Source organism: Myxine glutinosa, chromosome 13, assembly GCF_964187855.1.
Source record: "Myxine glutinosa chromosome 13, kmMyxGlut1.1, whole genome shotgun sequence".
NCBI lineage: Eukaryota > Metazoa > Chordata > Myxini > Myxiniformes > Myxinidae > Myxine > Myxine glutinosa.
The window spans coordinates 31,158,621-31,177,631 of NC_136273.1; the positions used below are offsets into that span (position 1 = coordinate 31,158,621).

The window sequence follows — 19,011 nt, forward strand, 5'->3', positions numbered from 1 at the left end:
CGAAGCAGTTTCTTGGCAAGGGTTATTTTGGGTAGTTTACTATTGTCTTCCCAGCAGTAGTCAGGGCAGGAATTTGTAATTTGGCCATGGTGCCCGGCGATAGCTCGCCCACTCTTCGCAAAGGACACCGCGGGGTCTTTAACGTCCACCAACTAATGCCAGCAGATGGGAAGCGCAGTGTAACGTTCACCCGAGGGACGGCACACACATTGATGAATCAGCCTGTGAAAGGCCCAGCCTGTGAAACACCGGGATGACAGTTTATAGCTGGGCCGGGATTCAAACCCAGGATAGACAGCTTAGAGGCGAGTGTGCGTACCTCGAGAGTGTAGATGGTCCTGTCAGCCTCTGCCTTCCACACTCTTAGTTAAATTTGAATAAAACTTACATGGTAGCCTTAGTCAATGTAAAACTAGATTTGGTAATTATAATATTTTCAAGTATGTGGCCGATGAAGACCAGCCTTGGACAGATAGCCGAACAGTTAACTCCGAGGTGGCAGTTCGAAACTTGGCGGAATTATTTTTGGCGTACGCGGGCGAAGAAAACCGGGGTCTTACCTGTACGACGGAACCACAGGGCTTATTACGGGCACCCACAAACAAACAAACACACACGATAAGGAAAATTCACAATTCAAGAATGAATTGCAAAAATAAAGGATTTAATGAAAATAAAGCACAGAAATAAAATGGATGGTGAGGTAAACTGTAATTCCTATATTGAGGATTCTCCACTCAGACACAATTACACGAACACACAGGGAAAAGTAAAATGAAATAAAATGCTTTGTCTAGTCAGCCGGCACTCAGCTTTGCTCCTACTAGGACAAGCGTGGATGGTCCCTGAGTCTCCGCGCAGGAACACACAAGATGGCGCGGATCATCACACGGCACACTGAGCCATGAAGCGGCGGAAAACCGCCCTCCTCCTGTCGTTCCATGCTCCACAATGCTCCGATCAGTCTCTCAGGCGCACACGGCATGAAGCACAGCCGTCCTCCACCCCAGGCCAGAACAAGGGAGAGAGCCTTTTTTCACTAGCGCACATGAGCCAAAGAATGCGACCGCCCACGCCCAGCACCAGAACAAGAGAGCCAAAAACGGATTCTTCCTCTTTACGATCGCACACGAGCTAGGAATGCGACCGCCCATGATCACGACCAGAACGAAAGAGAGAGATAAAAATGCTGCAACCGCCAGCCACACAGCCAGTACCAGAGAGAGAGAGAGAGAGAGAGAGAGAGAGAGAGGGAGGAGGGACGCATCCCCTTTTTCCCTCACTGACGTCACACTCGACCAATCCCCGTGCCCCAGTGCATCATCCCATCTCCATGACCTGCTTGATGAAGAAGCTCGGGGTGTGGCCTGTCCATTACTGTCCTCCGAGGCGGAGTCTAGCCGTCCTTCGGGAATGTTCGGCTGGGCGGGGTGTACTTGCCGGTCGTAATGTCCCGGCACTGTCGGCGATTATGGTTGTTGTAATGGCGGTCCTTTTAGATGAAATAAAAATGTAGGGAAAATCACAGGGGCAATTACATACTGGGAATTATTAATCTTATGCCCTAGAATGAATTAACACAAAAGCCACGCCCCTTATGGCGACATGTAAACGCTCTTACCCTGTCAGGTCCCCTACTTATGTACATTGAGGGTTCTTCTTCTTAGCGTCACACGGTCCATGCTAAACTATACATTCCTATCTCCACTATGGTATTTCATCCCTACCCCCACAAACTTTATATAATAATGCAATAGATATTTCCATGTGGGTTGCTCTTTTTATTGTTTACTGATTGCTATTTTTTCCACACAAGTAAATGATGTTCCTTTAAAACTGATAAATATATTTTAGGGAATGGTTTTCAGTGGGCTAATTAATTTTGTAGTTCATTAAATCGTGAAATGCACAACATATGAATTTATGTGGCATAGTGTTAAAATCTCGGTCGATTTTATGAATGAAATATTGTACGATATGTTTGAATGCCTAACTTTCCATGGGGCTGTCGTACTTCCCCTTCCCTGCTCTACCTGCCACACTTCCCAGGAATTATCGAGTATGGCTTAGCTAAAGCATCAGGATATCGGCCTCATCTCAGCGTCTACAACAGTAGGCAGCATAGTACAAACCAGACTTCTCCCCCGGTGGCAGCGACTAATGGCAGCAACGAAAGTCCTGAAAGTGAGGCCAGTGTGAGCAGCAGCGATGGGCGCACTGACAGCGCAGAGCTGTTGCAACCCCCTGGTAGTGGAGGCACGGGCAGGTTGAGGATCTCTCTCGCCTCTTCCGAGAGTGATTGGGAAACTCTTGAGCCAGGCATGCTGGAGATAGAATCTGCTGGTGGGACAACCGGCCCTCCCACGCCGGAAGGGGCTCTAGACGACGATGCCGTGGAAGTGGAAACGGATGTTATGAAGCAGGAAGAAGAAGTGAACCAGAGCGGTGAGACGCTGTCGGGCCTGGAGGAAAATGACCGCGGCATGCCTTTGGCGATCTTCACCAAGGCAAGAGCAGTGCTGCAAAATTTCTCCCACCTCGTGAATTCATTGTGATTTTTTTTTTGGCGTATGACCATTTTCCATGTTTCTTTTCAGAACTTAGGATGTGCTTCTTGGTTGCTTTGGAAGCAAATTTACAGCGTGTTGCATCTTCTTTTATTATTTTGGTTAAGAGTTTCGATGAGCAACCCCTCATTATAATAAAACTGGAATAATTGGAATCAAGTTGAGATTTCATTAGCAAGTCAAAATTCTGTTCAACTGTAATGGAAGTGCCATGCTTTAAATACAGCTCCATGTACATTTTATGGAAAAATAACTTTTAAACTTTAAAATAACTTGGGTGACATTGGAAGCATATCTTGGTTTTATAATGATGACAGGGTGGCCTAGCGAGAGGTATGCGCACTTTATCTGAGCTGTCTAGCCTGGGATCAAATGTCAGCACAGCTATAAACCGTCATCCCGGTGTTTCACACGCAGCGTATCGTCACTCGGATGGACGTTAAACTGCGCATCCCTCCCGTCTGCCGGCATTACCAGGTGGACATTACAGATAGAACTCACGGTACCCTTCGCAGAGTGGGCGTGCTATCTCCGGCACCCTGAACAAATTACAAATTCCTGCTCTAACCTACAAGGGGGGCACTGCATCAGTGGCACGGCTGTCCTTCCGGCAACGATGCAAAACTGCAGCCACTTGCTGCATACTAAATGCGATGAAACGATGGCGGTTCTAATTTGGCCAATCTTGTCGACTCTTTGAACTTTGCGGCAAAAATTCGACCGATTGATCTCACAAAGTTTCCCACAGTGGATGCAACTACCTCAACTGTGGAATTGTGGAATTTCGACCACTTCTACCCACCTTGACCACTTGTCCTGCATTTTATACTGGTGTCTTGCTTCCTGTTTCGTACATTCCTGGGATGTCATTTGTCCCGTATTCTCATTGTTTTGGCGCGTTTTGATTGTGATGCCAATTACCATGATGCAGCTGGCCTTTAGTATACCATGTGACCTAAACATGTTCTAAATTGTGAATAATTAACCATATTATGGCAGCCATGCGACTTACTTTTTAAAAAAAAGAAGAAAACACGAGACGCCTCAGCTACGTTAGGTTTGTCAGGTGGAAAAACTAGCACAGAAAATGAATCCGCTCACTGAAAAAACTTGTGCATCGTATTGTACCGTGTAATCTCTAAAGGAAGTAAATATTGGTCCAGTACATGTATGTATTCACCTGTTACGTATTGTGATCCTGTGCCTGATGCAGGGCTACCTGTTCATGCCGTACATGGCGTTGCAGCAGCACCACCTGTTGGCAGACGTGTCCATTCGAGGGTTTCTCGCCGGCGCAACCAACATCATCTTCAAACAGCAGAGGCACCTGTCTGACGTCATTGTTGATGTGTGCACATTTTACTTTTATCGTTTCGTTCATGCCCATGATCTGTTCATGGCTTTTGCCATGTGTAGCATAAGTGTGAAAGGAGAGCATTTGGAAATCGTTCCTAGGGTAGAAGGAAACTTTAATTTTTTATTTTTTTTTAAATAGATGACTTGGATATTAAACCTGTGGTTTTATTTCTGTTCCTACCTTGGTTACAAAAAGTTTAATAATTGGGTTTCTTTGCATCAGAACTTGCTTCTGCACCTCATGATCGCCCCTACTTGTTGCTTTGTGTACTTTCTATCTGAACAAATTGCCAAGAGATTTTGTGAATCTCTTTTGTAGCGCTCACTCGTGTCATTTTGGTTATAGTTTGAATGCGTCAAACTGCAGGTGGCTACGGCTCAACTCGAGGTACAGGACCCTGAACTACGGCGCATCCTGGAGCTGAGCACTGCGGATCTTCGATTTACCGACTGGTTGTTGCGTCACGTGTCCGAGCCAGAAAGTGAGGATTTATTCTTGAACGGAACCGATTGGGAAGGAGGTGACGATTGGGTTCGCGCACAATTTGCGCTGTACATTGATGCACTGCTCGCCAGCACTCTGCAGCCCGGTACGTGATGTGCACCCTCGTGCGGTTCTGTTTGCCTTGTACTCCCGGACACCATAAACCAGGCCAACTTCTTGAATGTAGTGTTGCTGATGGCTGAAATGTTGCTGAAAATGTTGCTGAAAATGTTGCTGCCGCTGAAATGTAGTGTTGCTGAAATGTTGCTGAAAATGTTGCTGTCGCTGAAATGTAGTGTTGCCAGATGGTTTCAAACGGAGTAACAAAGACAGGTCGATCTATTAGGATACGATGTGAACAGAAAACATTGGTAGAAGATGCGTATCCAACCATTTTTCAACGTAAAGCTCCGAAAACTGGCAAGAACACATAGGCCAGAGCTGTTATGCGTGAGTTGAGAAAGTAAACAATGTTACGGAGGGTGTTTTCTTGGGCATTCTGTATACACATGGATACAGCTACACATGGGGCAATTAAAAGTTAGATGAGGTTTTACAAGCCTTGGCTTTCCTGATGACTCGAGTATAAATGTAGATTTAAAAAAAATAGAACAATACCTGTTGCGCAAAGTATCAGGTGCCAACTCGCCCGACCCCTTCCACATCAGTGAATTAATGAAAAGAGCAACTAAAAAGTCCAGGTTCACCATATTTTTGACCCCAGGAATTTTCATTCAATTTATCGTTTAGGAAATCCAAGTCCTGGCAACAATCGCGTTCCCATGCTGTAGGCATTTCTTCCCAATGTCCACAGTCGTATCAGTCTAAGCCTTCCCTGCCCACATTCTCCATGTATACCAGTTTGACAGAAAAATCCATTGATACGGCGAGACATGTTTCAATGTGGCGACTTGGTAGCAGTCTACTGGTGCAGTGACATACATTCCTCAAGCACTTCCGCTGGTGTATGGCGTTACACAGTACCTCTGAAGCTTTTTGTCAATTTCTGCTCTGCTCAGCACATTGCCAAACAACTTTTGAGTTATATTTAAATAACCGATTAAGTCAATGCGGATTCCAATGCAGTATTTGGTCTTCCATTTAATCACTATTTATTGCTAGGTTTAATTGTGCTTCAAGGGATAGCCTAGAGAGGCATCAACGTGTGTGGCCCTCCCTTGGGTGGGTGTTAAACTGGGAGTCCAATCTACCATCAGTGTTTGGTGGACATTAAAAGTCCAAAGTTTTTTTCTGGTCTTCATCAATGATCTCTCCGACTCTCTGGAAAATCCTCTCTATCTCTTTGCTGATGACTCCACTCTCTGTCACTCCATACCTCATCCCTCAGATCGCCAGTCTACAAACTCCTCACTCTCTGCAGACCTGGACAAAATCAGACTGGTCAAACAAGTGGAACATGTCTTTTAATCCTGACAAATCCCACACTCTTACTATGTCTCTCTGAAAAGACCGACTGGACAAGTGGACAACCCTCCCATCTACTTTCTCAACAATCCTCTCCAAGAAGTTCTGTCACTCAATCTCTTGGGTCTCACAATCTGCCAGGATCTTTCCTGGGAAAACCACATTTCCAAGCTGGCCTCCAAAGCCAGTCGCCGACTGGGCATTCTCCATCGTGCGAAGTCCTTCCTTGGCACACCTGAGCTCCTCACCACATACAAGGCTTTCATCCGCAGCTCAATGGAATACTGCTCGCCCCTCTGGGCCGGTGCTCCTGCCTCACACCCCACTCGGCTTCACGCTGTTGAAACCAAAGCTTTCAGAATCATTGGAATCTCCCGCGATGAAGCCGATTGTGAGGGCCTTTCACTCACTCACCGCAGGCAGGTTGGTGGTCTTTCTGTCTTCTACCGACTCCTCTCTGGCCTAGCCCCCCCAGCCCTGTCTGTGCTCTGTCCCCCAAGTACTCCTGCAGGTCGCACAAGATTTGCCAGCAACCTTCTTCTGGTGAAACTGCCAAAATCAAGACTCTGCTCACCTCCACTCTTTCATCCCTCTTTTCTCCCGCCTCTGGAACAAACTCCTTCACTCTCTCAATCCCACTTATCTCTCCAGGTCTTTAAAACAGCTGTTCACCACCATCTCTTATCTTCCCCCATCCAAAACCATGATGTTTTCTACCCCTGTTAATTCACCCCAGATCCACTTTTCTGAAATACCAACTTCTTTCCTGGAAGTCCTAGCAGTGTCCATGTGTTTTTGTTTTTTTTACCTCTCCTACCCCCACCCCTCCTCCCACACTCTTCCCCCCAAGCCCTCTACCTCCCACAGATCTCCCGATGCCCCTGCTCTCAAATGTTGTACTTGTGTGCTTCCCCCTCTCTCCCCTTCTTGTGTCCCGTTCCCTTTATTTCGTCGTATGTGTCCGTTTTTTTTTTTTTTTTTTTTTTTTTTTTTTGTCATTAATGTTAGCTCTTACACGAGCCTTGATCATGTATACAAAAAAGAAAAGAAAAAAAAGTGTCCTTCATGAAGAATATGAGAGATATTGCTGGCAACATGAACAGATTGCAAAATTCTCTAACCTACTTAGTCGAACTTCAGGCCAGGCAGGCAGTTCGTGAAAAATTTGGGCCAAGACCTTACCCACGAGACCACGAGAAGACCCACGAGAAGGCAGGAATAATTGTGGTCATGTAAGAACCACTATTTCCTTAATGGCCTCAATTATTACATTTGTTACCGAAGGTGGACGGATGTTATGTATACACCCCTATTTGCTTGTCTCTCTGCTTATGAGCAGGATATCTCAAAAGGTTATGGTCGGATTCAGCCGAAACTTGGTGGACCGGTTGGGTTTTGAAAAGGATAAATTGATTATATTTTGGTGAAGATCTGGATGCTATAAAAGTTAATCTTCACCATTGAGAGATGGGGCCAAAAACGATACACTATCTAGCACGATATTTCAAAAGGTTATTGACGGATTCGGATTAAACTTGGTGGGCAAGTTGGGTAACAAAGACGAATTGATTCCATGTTGGTGAAGATCTGGATCCGGCCTATCAGTGGGATATAAAACGTAAATTGTTCAGCCTGGTGGTGGTATGCGCTCTACCGAGTGCCGTTCTAGTTCCCACCTGTGATTTCGGCTTGGGAAAGCTTTTCCCAAGTCATGGTCGTGCTGGTCAGGCCTGACTCAAATTGGAATACAAGACATTTATTCAAACATATCCAGGTCAACTTTATTTGCACGTATGTACAAAATTATTGCAGGACGTTTGAATCGTTTTGCCTGTACATTTTATTGCGAACAAACGATTTGCCAGCAATCTTGTGGATAATGCCATGATTTACTCGGAATCTGAAAGCATAATCAGTTGATTTCACAACATTGACTTCAGCTGTTCAAGCTGCAAGTGCATGCTTCTCTGCCTTACTGATTCAGTGCAAACCTGTCATCCCATTTCCAGACAACGAGCGAATTATTGCAGACTACGGCGTTGGATTTGTGTCGATGTGGCAGAACACACACAACTACCGCGTGTGGCATGGCAGAGAGCACCCTGGAATGGTTGAAGTCACGGAGGGGTAATTCATTTTTTAGGCCTCTGCAGCTGAAGCCGCTGGAGGCATTATGTTTTATGGTTGTTCGTTCAGCTGTGTATTCGTCCGTGCGTGCGTAGTGAATTTTCGTTACAGCGATAACTTGTGAGCCGCGGAAGGGGTTTTAGCTCTTACACGAGCCTCGGCTCTGTGTACAAAAAAACAAACAACAACAAAAAAAACCCCAAGGATTATGACCAAACTTGGTACAAGTATGTACTATGGTGCAAAGTTGAACTCACTCAATTTTGGGTCAAAATGTCACACGTCCTAGGGTCACACAGGTCACATGCACTTTGACAATCATTTTGCAGATTACAGACTCAAGTTAGAAGCATCTGATGTTTTCTCACTTCTACTTGTCTCTTTTCTCTGTTGCACTCTCTCTGTCTCTCATGTGACTTTTAATTTTTCACATGACCTTTAACTGAGATCAAACGTAACAGTAGGTTGAGGTCTAATGCGGGCAGAGGCATATCTATTGACGTATTCACATCAAATTATATTTTATAGTTTCTTATCCTGTCCAGGCTAATATGCCGCTGCAATGCAGATAAATTTTCCACTATTTTAATGAGGTAATGAAGAAATAATATGTAATGATGGAAGATTGCCCTCTGCCCTCTTGAGGAGGGGAGCACAGTGTTGGGATGGGGAGGGTTGTGCGAGGGTTGAGGACTTGAGGTTGCGAACAAATTTCCTGGCTCTGTGTTTTAATGACATCGCTTTGTATGTCATGTATGTCATCCATCATCACCATGATTCACCATTTTTTAGTCCACTGCAGGTCGAAGGCCTCTCTCAACTTGTGTGGGAGGGTATTGCCATACTCGCCACACTTGCAAAGTGCGGTTTGGCAACTGATTGGGTAGAAATTTGTAATTTGTTCAGGATGCCGGTGATTGACTCTGCTATGCTTCGTTAGACAATGTGGGATCTTTAACGTTCACCAACGCCATCAGTGCTTGCAGACGCGTCTTCCGGCTTACCATCTTTTCAAGGAATGGCGCACACATCAATGCCTCGCCCTGCATGCGAAACACATGGATAGCAGTTTATAGCTGGGCCAGGATTCAAACCCAGGCTAGACAGCTCAAAGGAAAGTATACATACTTGAAGACCATCCTGCCAGCCCCGTGGTTATCAATGCACGTTCTTAAATAATGAACTTTAAACAAATATACCACAATTTCAATGGCAAAACCTATCCACAATTATTTAGAGTTTAGATTGTGGATTTCACGGAAATGACTCCTCAGTTTTCACCCCTTAAATAGCAATTGGATATGTTTGTAAGTCTTAAAAATATAATATATGATGGTTACCCCCAAAAATAATGTCCCCTACCTGGAGGGGATTGTAGGTTTGCTCTCCGTCCATCTTTGTCTGTTCGTCCCACCTGTAGTTTTCCAGACTTTTTTTCCATACCCTTCAACATATTCAACTGAAACTTGGTACATAATAATAATAATAATGCATTTATTTTATATAGCGCTTTTCAGGAAGCCCAAAGACGCTTTGACAGAGTGCAAAACATAACGCATAGCAAAACATAAAGACAATTGCAAAAAAAGAAGAATCAATAGGGAAATATTCAAAGCACAAAGGAGGGAGAAGGAGAGGAGATAGTCAGGGGTTAGATGCTGTGGGTTAAATGTTGAATGCAGTGTTGAACAGGTGGGTCTTGAGTGATGTTTTGAATGTGGTGAGTGAGGAGGAGTCTCTGATGGTGTGAGGTAGCGAGTTCCAGAGGGTGGGAGCAGCGATGGAGAAGGCCCTGTCCCCCCAGGATCTAAATTTGGTCCGGATGGGGGGGGTCAGGAGGTTGGTACCAGCAGAGCGGAGGTTGCGGGTGGGAGTGTGTCTGGAGAGGAGGTCAGCCAGGTAGGATGGGGCCAGGTTATGGAGGGCTTTGTAGGTCAAGAGGAGGATTTTGTACTGGATTCTCTGGGAGATGGGGAGCCAGTGAAGCTTGTAAAGGACGGGGGTGATGTGGTCACGGGTCCGGGAATGGGTGAGTAGACGGGCAGCGGAGTTCTGAATGTATTGGAGTTTATTGGTGATTGTTGAGGGTGAACCATAAAGGAGGCTATTGCAGTAGTCCAGACGGGAAGTGATGAAGGCGTGGATGAGGGTTTCTGCAGCCACAGAGGAGAGGGATGGACGGAGACGGGCGATGTTTTTCAGGTGGAAGAAGGCTGTCTTTGTGATCTGTTTAGTGTATTTGTCGAAGGAGAGGGTTTGGTCAAAGATGATGCCAAGATTCCGGATGTGAGGGGAGGTGGACACTGGGAAACCGTCGATGTTGAGGGCAAAGTTATGGGTGGACTTGGTGAGCGTTTTTGGGCCAATGATGATTATTTCAGATTTATCACAGTTAAGTTTGAGGAAGTTGATTTGAAGCCAGGATTTTATTTCAGTGATGCAGTTTGTCAGGATAGAGTGGGTGGCGGTGGAGATGGACTTGGTGGAGATGAAAAGCTGGATGTCATCGGCGAAGCAGTGGAATTGGAGACCATGACGGCGGATTAAGTGACCGAGGGGGGACAGGTAAAGGATAAAGAGGAGGGGGCCAAGAACTGAACCTTGGGGGACACCTTGGGGGAGGGGAGCAGTGGGGGATTTGCAGTTATTGATGGAGATGAACTGACGTCTGTCAGAGAGGTATGATTTAATCCAAGAGAGGGCAGTGCCGGTAATGTTAAAGGTGGTTTCAAGTCGGGTGAGGAGGATGGTGTGATCGATGGTGTCAAAGGCAGCGCTGAGGTCGAGGAGGATGAGAATGTTGAGGTTGCCAGCATCAGAGGAGAGGAGAAGGTCGTTGGTGATTTTGAGGAGAGCAGTTTCAGTACTGTGGTTGGACCGGAATCCGGATTGGAATGTTTCATACAGGTTATTGGCAGAGAGGTGATGCTTGAGTTGAGTGGCTACAGCGCGTTCCAAAACCTTTGACAGAAAGGGTAGGTTGGAGATGGGTCTGAAGTTATTTAGGGTGTCAGGGTTTAGTCCAGGTTTTTTCAGAATGGGGGTAACAGCAGCAATTTTGAGGGATGGTGGGACGATGCCTGTAGACAGGGAGGAGTTTATTGTTGCAATGATAAGTGGAGAAAGAGCAGGAAGGGAGGCCTTGACAAAGCTGGAGGGGATGGGGTCAAGAGTGCAGGTGGCAGTTTTCATTCCGATGAGGAGTTCAGAGAGGTCAGTAGGGGAGACTGGGGAGAATTGAGACAGGGGATGGCAGGATAAGGGGGGGCAGGTGGTTTGAGGGGGAGCGGGTGCGGCGGTGGTCAAGCTGTTGTAGATGTTTTCAATTTTGCGTTGGAAGAATGAAAGGAAGGAGATGCAGTTGTCTATTGTGAATGACTGGGTGGTGGTGTTCAGGGGGCTGAGGAGTTTGTTTATTGTAGAGAAGAGTGCTTTTGGGTTTCCGGAGCCAGAGTGGATAATTTGAGAGTAGTAGGCGGAGCGGGCGCGGGAGAGGGCATCTTTATAGTGTTGTATGTGGTCCTTGTAGGCCTGGGAGTGAACTGTGAGACCTGTTTTATTGCGGAGTCTTTCAAGTTGGCGAGCACGAGTTTTCATTAGGCGGAGCTCAGGGGTAAACCAGGGAGCAGAATGGGTGAAAGAAACTGTTTTGGTTTTTATAGGCGCAATTTGGTCAAGGCAGGAAGAGAGAGTGTGGTTGTAGTAGTCAGTGAGGTCAGAAGGGGTGTGGAGGTCAACGAAGGGAGAAGTGGACATTTTTTCAGAGAGGGTCGATGAGAATGAGGCAGGTGAAAAAGCGTTTAGCTTACGGAAGTTGATAGTGCGATAATGCCTTGGTGCTGGGGTGGGGATGTTGATGGTCAGAGTGATGGCTAGGTGGTCAGAGAGAGTGAGGTCGGAGCCAGAGAGATGGTGCAAAATTAGTCCAGTAGAGCAGACAAGGTCCAAAATGTGACCACGGTTATGGGTAGGAAAGTTGACATGTTGAGTGAGGTTAAAGCAGGTGAGTAAATCAGTGAAGTCAGTGGTTAGCGTGGAGTCAGTGGAGTCCATGTGGATATTGAAATCACCAAGGAGGAGGATTGAGGGGGAGAGGGAACATAGCTGGGTCAGAAAGTAGGAGAAGTCAGACAGGAATGATGGGTGTGGTTTGGGAGGGCGGTAGACAACAGCCATGACTGACTGTGTGTGACCAGAGAGTTTAAAAGCCAGGTGTTCAAATGATGGAGCAGATGAGATGGAGATGAGGTTGGTCTTGATGTCTTGTCGGTGAATAACGGCAATTCCACCACCTCGGCCCTCCGAGCGTGGTTTATTGATGTAAGAATATCCATTGGGTGTGGTGAGGTTGAGCGTGTAGTAGTCCAGTGGTTGTTGCCAGGTCTCAGTGAGACAGAGAAAGTCCAGTTTATTTTCCAGGATGTAGTCGTTCAGGATGAGGCATTTGTTGTTGAGGGACCGGGTATTGAACAGGGTGAGCTTGATGTTGTTTTGTACGGCGGGTATGAATCCAGGTGATTTGGCCAGGGTTCGCAGACAGGAGGTGCGATTTTGTGCGTTGTTGTGACCAGGTGTGTTGGGACGATGAGTGGGAGTGCGCTGAGCCGACCAGAGGATGGGGATGGAGTGACCTGATTGTAAATAAACAAACTTACGACCGGAGCCACGGTGAATGTACCTGGGTCGACGCAGGAGTCCATTCGATCTGATTGCAGAGATGCATGATGGGGTGGAGCGGGTTTTAAGCAGGAGAAGCCTTGCGGCAGAGTACCGCAGAGCCATGCCAGCAGGAGCGAAGGCAAAGCGAGCACGCGGCCAAGGGTGAGGAGGCGAAACAATCGACACAACCAACGGGAGTGGGCCCGAGGAAACAGCGATGGAGCCGAGCAGGTGAAGCCCGGAGCAGCAGAGCAGAGCCGGGACCGCGCAGAGGAAGACTCAATGGCCATAAATCCGCCACGACCACCAGGAAAGCAAGACACGGACAATGGTCCAGTCAGAGAAGCGGCGAGCAAACGACGCCAGCGTCCTCTCACGACCGGACCGGAAAACGGAAGTCAAACGGAAGGAAAACGTACATGGCTTCATTATTATAAGTTACAGAACAAGTTCAAGTTTCGGGGCGTTTCATCGATTTTTTTTAAATTTGTAAAAAACAAACAAACAAAAAAACACCTGTAGGGGATACGTATTGCAAAGCAATTCTCGCTCTTGTTTTATTTATTAAATGCTTTGAATAACAGGTTTTGTTCATTGTTTCGAGGAATTGTGCAATCATTAAAATAAAGAAAAACTTTTACACTTTTGACTTAAAGTGAAATGTCATCTTTATTATATTTTTGTCATTTTATCTGTGCAGGTCTTTTTGTGCTTCATTTGTTTTGTCCTATTTGCTTTGCAGACATCCATTCCAGGGACAGTACAGTGTGTCCGATGTGAAACTCCGCCTGGCACAGTGAGTGCAAACTTACGAGCAAATTGGCCTCGGACACAACCAAACAAAGCATCCCTTTGTTGGTGCAATTCGAAACGAGGCCATTTTGTATTTTCCTTGTTTTTGCAGCTCCGTGCAGAACAGCGAACGTGGCAAAAAGATCGGAAATGCTGTTTTGACAACAGGCCGTTCGATGGTACAGACAAGCAAGGCAGTCGGTAAGAGGCACAATTTGACTTCCCACGCCACACAAGAATGCTCAGTTGCTCATCGTCTGTGTCGAGGGTGCGGTGTGAGAAATGGTATTGGGGTTGAGGGGTAGAGGCTGGGGAGCAGGTTGATACTGGATAACCAGAATGTATTTAATTTGTGGATTCTGCGGAGCAGAAATTTGGTCTCCATAGAAACAAGTCACCCTTCCCACCGACCCTCCTTTCCCTCAACTTGGAATAATTACAGGCCAAAGATGTAATCTTCATAAAGCTGTTCATGTAGTTGTTCAACTTGATCAGATTTGCAAAATACACTACGTACAGTTTGAATTTTCATCAAAGTTGGAAGGATCATGTTTAAAATGAAACTTTGTGCTTTATCAGGAACTTTTAGACAGGACGGGGCCATTTGGCACATCATGCCTGTTAAATAACAACCCTTGCTGGTAGTGATCGGTGGGATATAGATTCAGATTCCATCCGTGGAAGGACCTGTGCTTCCCACTCAAGCGTAGCTTCCATTAATCTAGCTATTCTGAAAGCACATCGCTTCTGTGCAGCAGAGCCCCCTTAGCGAGGACGCTGGCGACGCAAAAATACACACACATGTACGTGTTGCAAAACCTGTTTCATGATCAGTGGCTTCGTTTTGTTTAAAACTATCTGGCTTACCTACCTGGATGTTGAATATTTTCTCGTACCTTGTAATAATTTGTGCTTAATTTTGGATAGGCGTGTTTGTCGTACCAAACTGAGGTGGGATATTTAATTACAACCAACTAATGTTGGCAGACAGGAAGCCCAGTTTAACGTCCATCAGAGGACGGCACGCACATTTGTGAATTGCCCTGCCTGCCGAACACGAGGATGACAATTTATAGCTGCAGAAATTTGGTCTCCAAAATCAAGACTCTCTGCTCACCTTCACTCCTTCATTCCTCTTTTCTCCTGCCTCTGGAACAAACTCCCTCACTCTCTTCAATCCCACTCCACCCTCCAGGTCTTTAAAACAGCTGTTCACCACCATCTCTTATCTTCCCCCATCCAAAACCTTGATCTTTTCTACCCCCGCTAATTTCACCCCAAATCCACTTTTTTGAAATACCAACTTCTGTCCTGGAAGTCCTTGTGTTTTATACTTCTCCAACCCCCCCCCCCCCCCCCCCTTCCCAAGCCCTCTCCCTCCCAAGCCCTCTCCCTCCCACACATCTCCCTGCTTTCAAATGTTGTGTTTGTGTGCTTCCCCTTCACTCCCCATCTTGTCTTCCGCTCCCTCTTTTTATATATTTTGTTTGTCTGGTTGATTTGTTTGTGAAATAAATGTTAGCTCTTTCACGAGCCTCGATTCAGTATACAAAAAAAAAAAAAAAAGCTGTGCCGAGGGTCAAAACGAGACATGACACCTCAGAGGCGAGTGTGCATACTTCTAGGCCTGCGCACTGATGTCTCCTAACGTCTTTCCGTCCTGGACGTGATTTATGTATAAAATGTTCCGTGAGCCTTTGCTCGCCTTTTTTTAAAAAAGTCGTGAAACGGCATTTTTCGAATTTCTGGTTTGAGATGACCATTGATCTCAAGATATTTTCTTCTGCTTTGGCTCAAGGTCTCATTGCTACCATTAGACCCTTTTTGACGCTGTGCATCACCGGTGTGCGCCACCACGTGCCTTGCAGGTCATTCGGTTGGTGGAGCGCTGCATAATGCCAGGTCTGCCGTTTCCACGTGGTTTTCTGGCCTGACGCAACCAACAGCCACAGACCAACCAGGAGCAGAAGAATCGTAAAAGAGGACGTTTGCCATGAGTTGGGAAGTAAAGGAATCCACAGGACACGATGCAAGATGCATTTTAGACGAAATGAAGCATCGCGGTATTAAGCATTCCACATTAAACACGAACCATTAAAACGCAGATCACGAGTATTTTGGACATTTGAAGTCACGATTGCTTAATGTGTCGAATAGTTGGAATGTTACTCTTTAAATGTATTTTTTTTTAAATTAAAACAAAAAGGGAAAATGTTCCCAATCAGGTTTCAACAAGTAATTCATTCACTGTTTTAATTACGCAGTAAAGTCGATAAATATTATTTGTTCCGTATATAGGAATGTTATATTTTGGTATGACCATTTTATCACCTACTTTGCCCGAGTCTTGTGAGGAGCCACTTTGGTGTTGTTCAGATGGTTTAAGAAAAATCGCGCGGTATCCATTCTGTTCTCAATCCCTGGTGTTGGGCTAGCGGCTAGGGTGCCGGCTTAGGATCCAAGGATCCTGGGTTCGAATCCCGGTCGATCGCTGAATTAACGCCAGGGGGGTTGACTCAGCCTGTCATCCTTCCGAGGTCGGCTAATTGAGTACCAGTTCACTGGTAATTCCCTGCTTGTCGCAAAAGGCGACAAAAAGGGTTGGCGGCAGGAAGGGCATCCGGCCGTAAAACATTGCTTCAAATAGGGGACCGAAAAACAACAACAACCACGGTTCCCGAAAAAGGCCAACCCCCGCTTTGCGGGGAAAAATGGCCTCTAAAGGTGGTTTATCCATTCTGTTCTCATGGTTGAATCATCCATTACTTTTCTGGAAGTTTGTTGCAAATAGAGATATGGGACCATTTTTCTGGCATTCAAACCTCCGTTGCTTTCTTAAAATTCCATTTGAAAGAATTGAGATTGTATTGCAAGTGTGATTGATGAAATTATTTTTAAATCGTGATTCACAATGAAGGAGGGAGGGATATTCGGGAGAGGGGGGAGGGGGGGGTGGTTGATGGAAGAGAGTAGATGGATGGATGAATGAAAAGACAGTGATGGGTGGACTTTAGGAGAGGGAGTGGAGGGAATTGGAGGGTGGGGGCAAGTACAGGTGGAGTTGGGGAAGGGATTACATGAGGGGGTGATGGGGGGGGGCTAGATATTACATGGGCGGTGGAAGGAATTAGAGAGGTGGAAGGAATTACATGGTGGGGGGGAGAGAGGTAGAAGGAATTAGAGAGGGGAGAGGTGGAAGAAATTACATGGGGGAGGAGTGGTGGAAGGAATTATAAGAGGGGAGAGGTAGAAGGAATTACATGGGGGGTGGGGGGGGGGGGGGAGGGGATAGAGATGGGATGAATTAGAAGAGGGGAGGGGTGGAAAGAATTACATGGGGGGGGAGGAAAGAGGTGGAAGGAAGTACATGTGGGGGGAGGGGGTGGGAAGGAGAGTTCAAAGGAATTAGAGGGGGGAGAGGTGGAAGGAATTACAGGGGTTCTTTAACCTTTTCTTTTAACCAAGAATGTGTGTTTGTCTCTGTGTAATTTCTATAATTTGGAAAATAAAAATAAAATTGATTTTTTTTTTAACCTCATTTATATACTGAGTGGATGAGATCCCACCTGCTCCTGGGGTCACCAATGAAGTCCCAGGGCCCCTGCGGGTTCTGCAGATGGGATCATACCTCCTCGAGCGGTCCACAGATGTCCAGGAGCCCGGCAGGTGGGGTTCCATCTGTGGAGAAAATGTTTTTTTTACCTTGCTGCGTAATTTCAATTGAAAGTAAATAAGTAATAAATAAAAATACAATTTAGATTTCCCCTTTCCCCACCCCGTCATTTATAAACGATCTTTCTAATCATGTTGCTGACTTTTAATGTTTTGGGTGCACGCAATATCTGCTTTACGCATCTCCCAGTATTCTTATCAACTTCATTTGATCACATGTTTAACTTCCCAAAAATATTTGCTTTATACCTGTTTATTTAGTTAGTTGGAAGCAAGCAAAGGGTGGGGGAAAAGGGAATAATAATGAAGAATTACCTTGTACATAAAGCATTGCTCGTGCAATAGGGGGGCATTATTATTGGAGGGCCTTTGACGAAGCGGTTCATCTTGAGGTTTCCCTGAATGTGCTCAAGTCTCATTAAGGGGGAGAAGAAGCTACTGTGGTGAGGCTCGTTGGTGATGATGCTGGCCTGGCATTCCAGATATTGTGTTCAAAGCCACCTGAATGCAGCAGTATTATGGATATTGATTTTCAGCTTCAGGAAGCCTTAGTTTCGGAACTGCCATGCTACTACTGGATTATCGGCAAAAACCCAGCTGGCTCATTAACGACCTTCAGGGTGGGATAATATCTGCCCCAACTGGTCTGGTCTCCCTGTGATGCTGGTGGTTGACTTATTCCCTTCCCTTGTTACAGGTCATGCTGAATGATAATTATGGGCCCGACCCTTCCCCTGTATGTACTTGCAACAGTAAAATAAATAAATAATGGTCAAAATTTTTTTTTAAAGAAAGTAGCGAAAGGGATCAGAAGCGTCGCCATCACTTTTATTTTTTGAATCAATCGATTGATTGTACTGATTAAGCACAATCGGCCGTCTACCTGTTGTATTGCCATTAAATGTTTAATATTTATTGGGATTTTTTTTTAAATACTCCAGAAAAACTTTGTACGTCAGCAACTTGCACCGTGAAATGGAAACTATTTGTTCAGTCGTCCAATGTATCACGGCATGGCTGATTGTCTAGTCGCATTTTAAATACGTCCATTGTGTGGTTATTTTTTACTTGCAGGTTAAAACGTTTGTAAACGTCGGTTGACAAGAGTTTGTACTTGAGCGCATTAGTCGATCCCATGGTTTTCAGGGCCGGTGCACATATTCCCGTTCTCGATTGTCGATATTGTATTAACGGCGCGTCAGCATGTATGGTACGTTTTGCTGTTTGTTGTGAATCTATTTATTAAATGGGGAATGCGAAGAAGCCTCTGATCTCGATGTGTTGCTGTTGGGTTTTGTGAATCTTTTTATTTTTGACATGACATTTGTGGCCATCTTGATGAAACTGCGCCTGTGTTTGAACACGGCACTTGCGGCAGCGCCGACCTTTGCTTTTTGAACGCCATCCAGTGATGCCTGACACCATGATGGACAAATTGTTTGTACATACTGGACCTGATGTACTTATTTTCTGCAACCGTTTACACCTCTCGTTAAACAGATATTAAACGATTCCTTTATTCCTCGATTCATTGAAGTGCGATTTGCAAACTTTGTTCAAGTGTGCCTTTTCTCCAATGATCTCATCTCAGATCATCAATTCAGATTCAGACCAGGTCATTCTACCTTGGACATGCTGCTTCTACTCACCCAATAATAGATGGAGGCACTTGATGTCAGACATGAGATCAGGGTCGTCTTTCTGGACTTATCTCGTGCTTTATATAGTCTGGCATCCCGCCTTACTCTCCAAACTCATTGACTATGGCATCCAAGGTCAACTCCACATATGGCTTACTGACTTCCTCTACTCTCGTAGCCAACATGTGGCTCTCAACAGAATCCTTTCATCTCCTCTCCTGTCAAGGATGGAGTGTCCCAAGACGCTGCTCTAGTCCAGTCCTATTCCTGATGTTCATCAATGATCTCT

General features: G+C 45.7%; 1 protein-coding gene across 1 annotated transcript in view; it reads left to right on the forward strand.

The window, feature by feature from the left end:
• The window catches only part of LOC137438781 (late secretory pathway protein AVL9 homolog), an 86,574-nt gene extending 70,929 nt beyond the window's left edge, over positions 1 to 15,645 (forward strand). The window contains exons 10-16 of the mRNA XM_068134134.2: positions 2,050 to 2,507; positions 3,781 to 3,915; positions 4,291 to 4,513; positions 7,842 to 7,959; positions 13,361 to 13,414; positions 13,523 to 13,611; positions 15,279 to 15,645. Of these exons, the coding sequence (XP_067990235.2) occupies positions 2,050 to 2,507; positions 3,781 to 3,915; positions 4,291 to 4,513; positions 7,842 to 7,959; positions 13,361 to 13,414; positions 13,523 to 13,611; positions 15,279 to 15,388 (1,187 nt within the window). The 3' untranslated portion in view covers positions 15,389 to 15,645. The remainder of the gene's footprint in view (positions 1 to 2,049; positions 2,508 to 3,780; positions 3,916 to 4,290; positions 4,514 to 7,841; positions 7,960 to 13,360; positions 13,415 to 13,522; positions 13,612 to 15,278) is intronic.
• Positions 15,646 to 19,011: the final 3,366 nt, after the last annotated feature.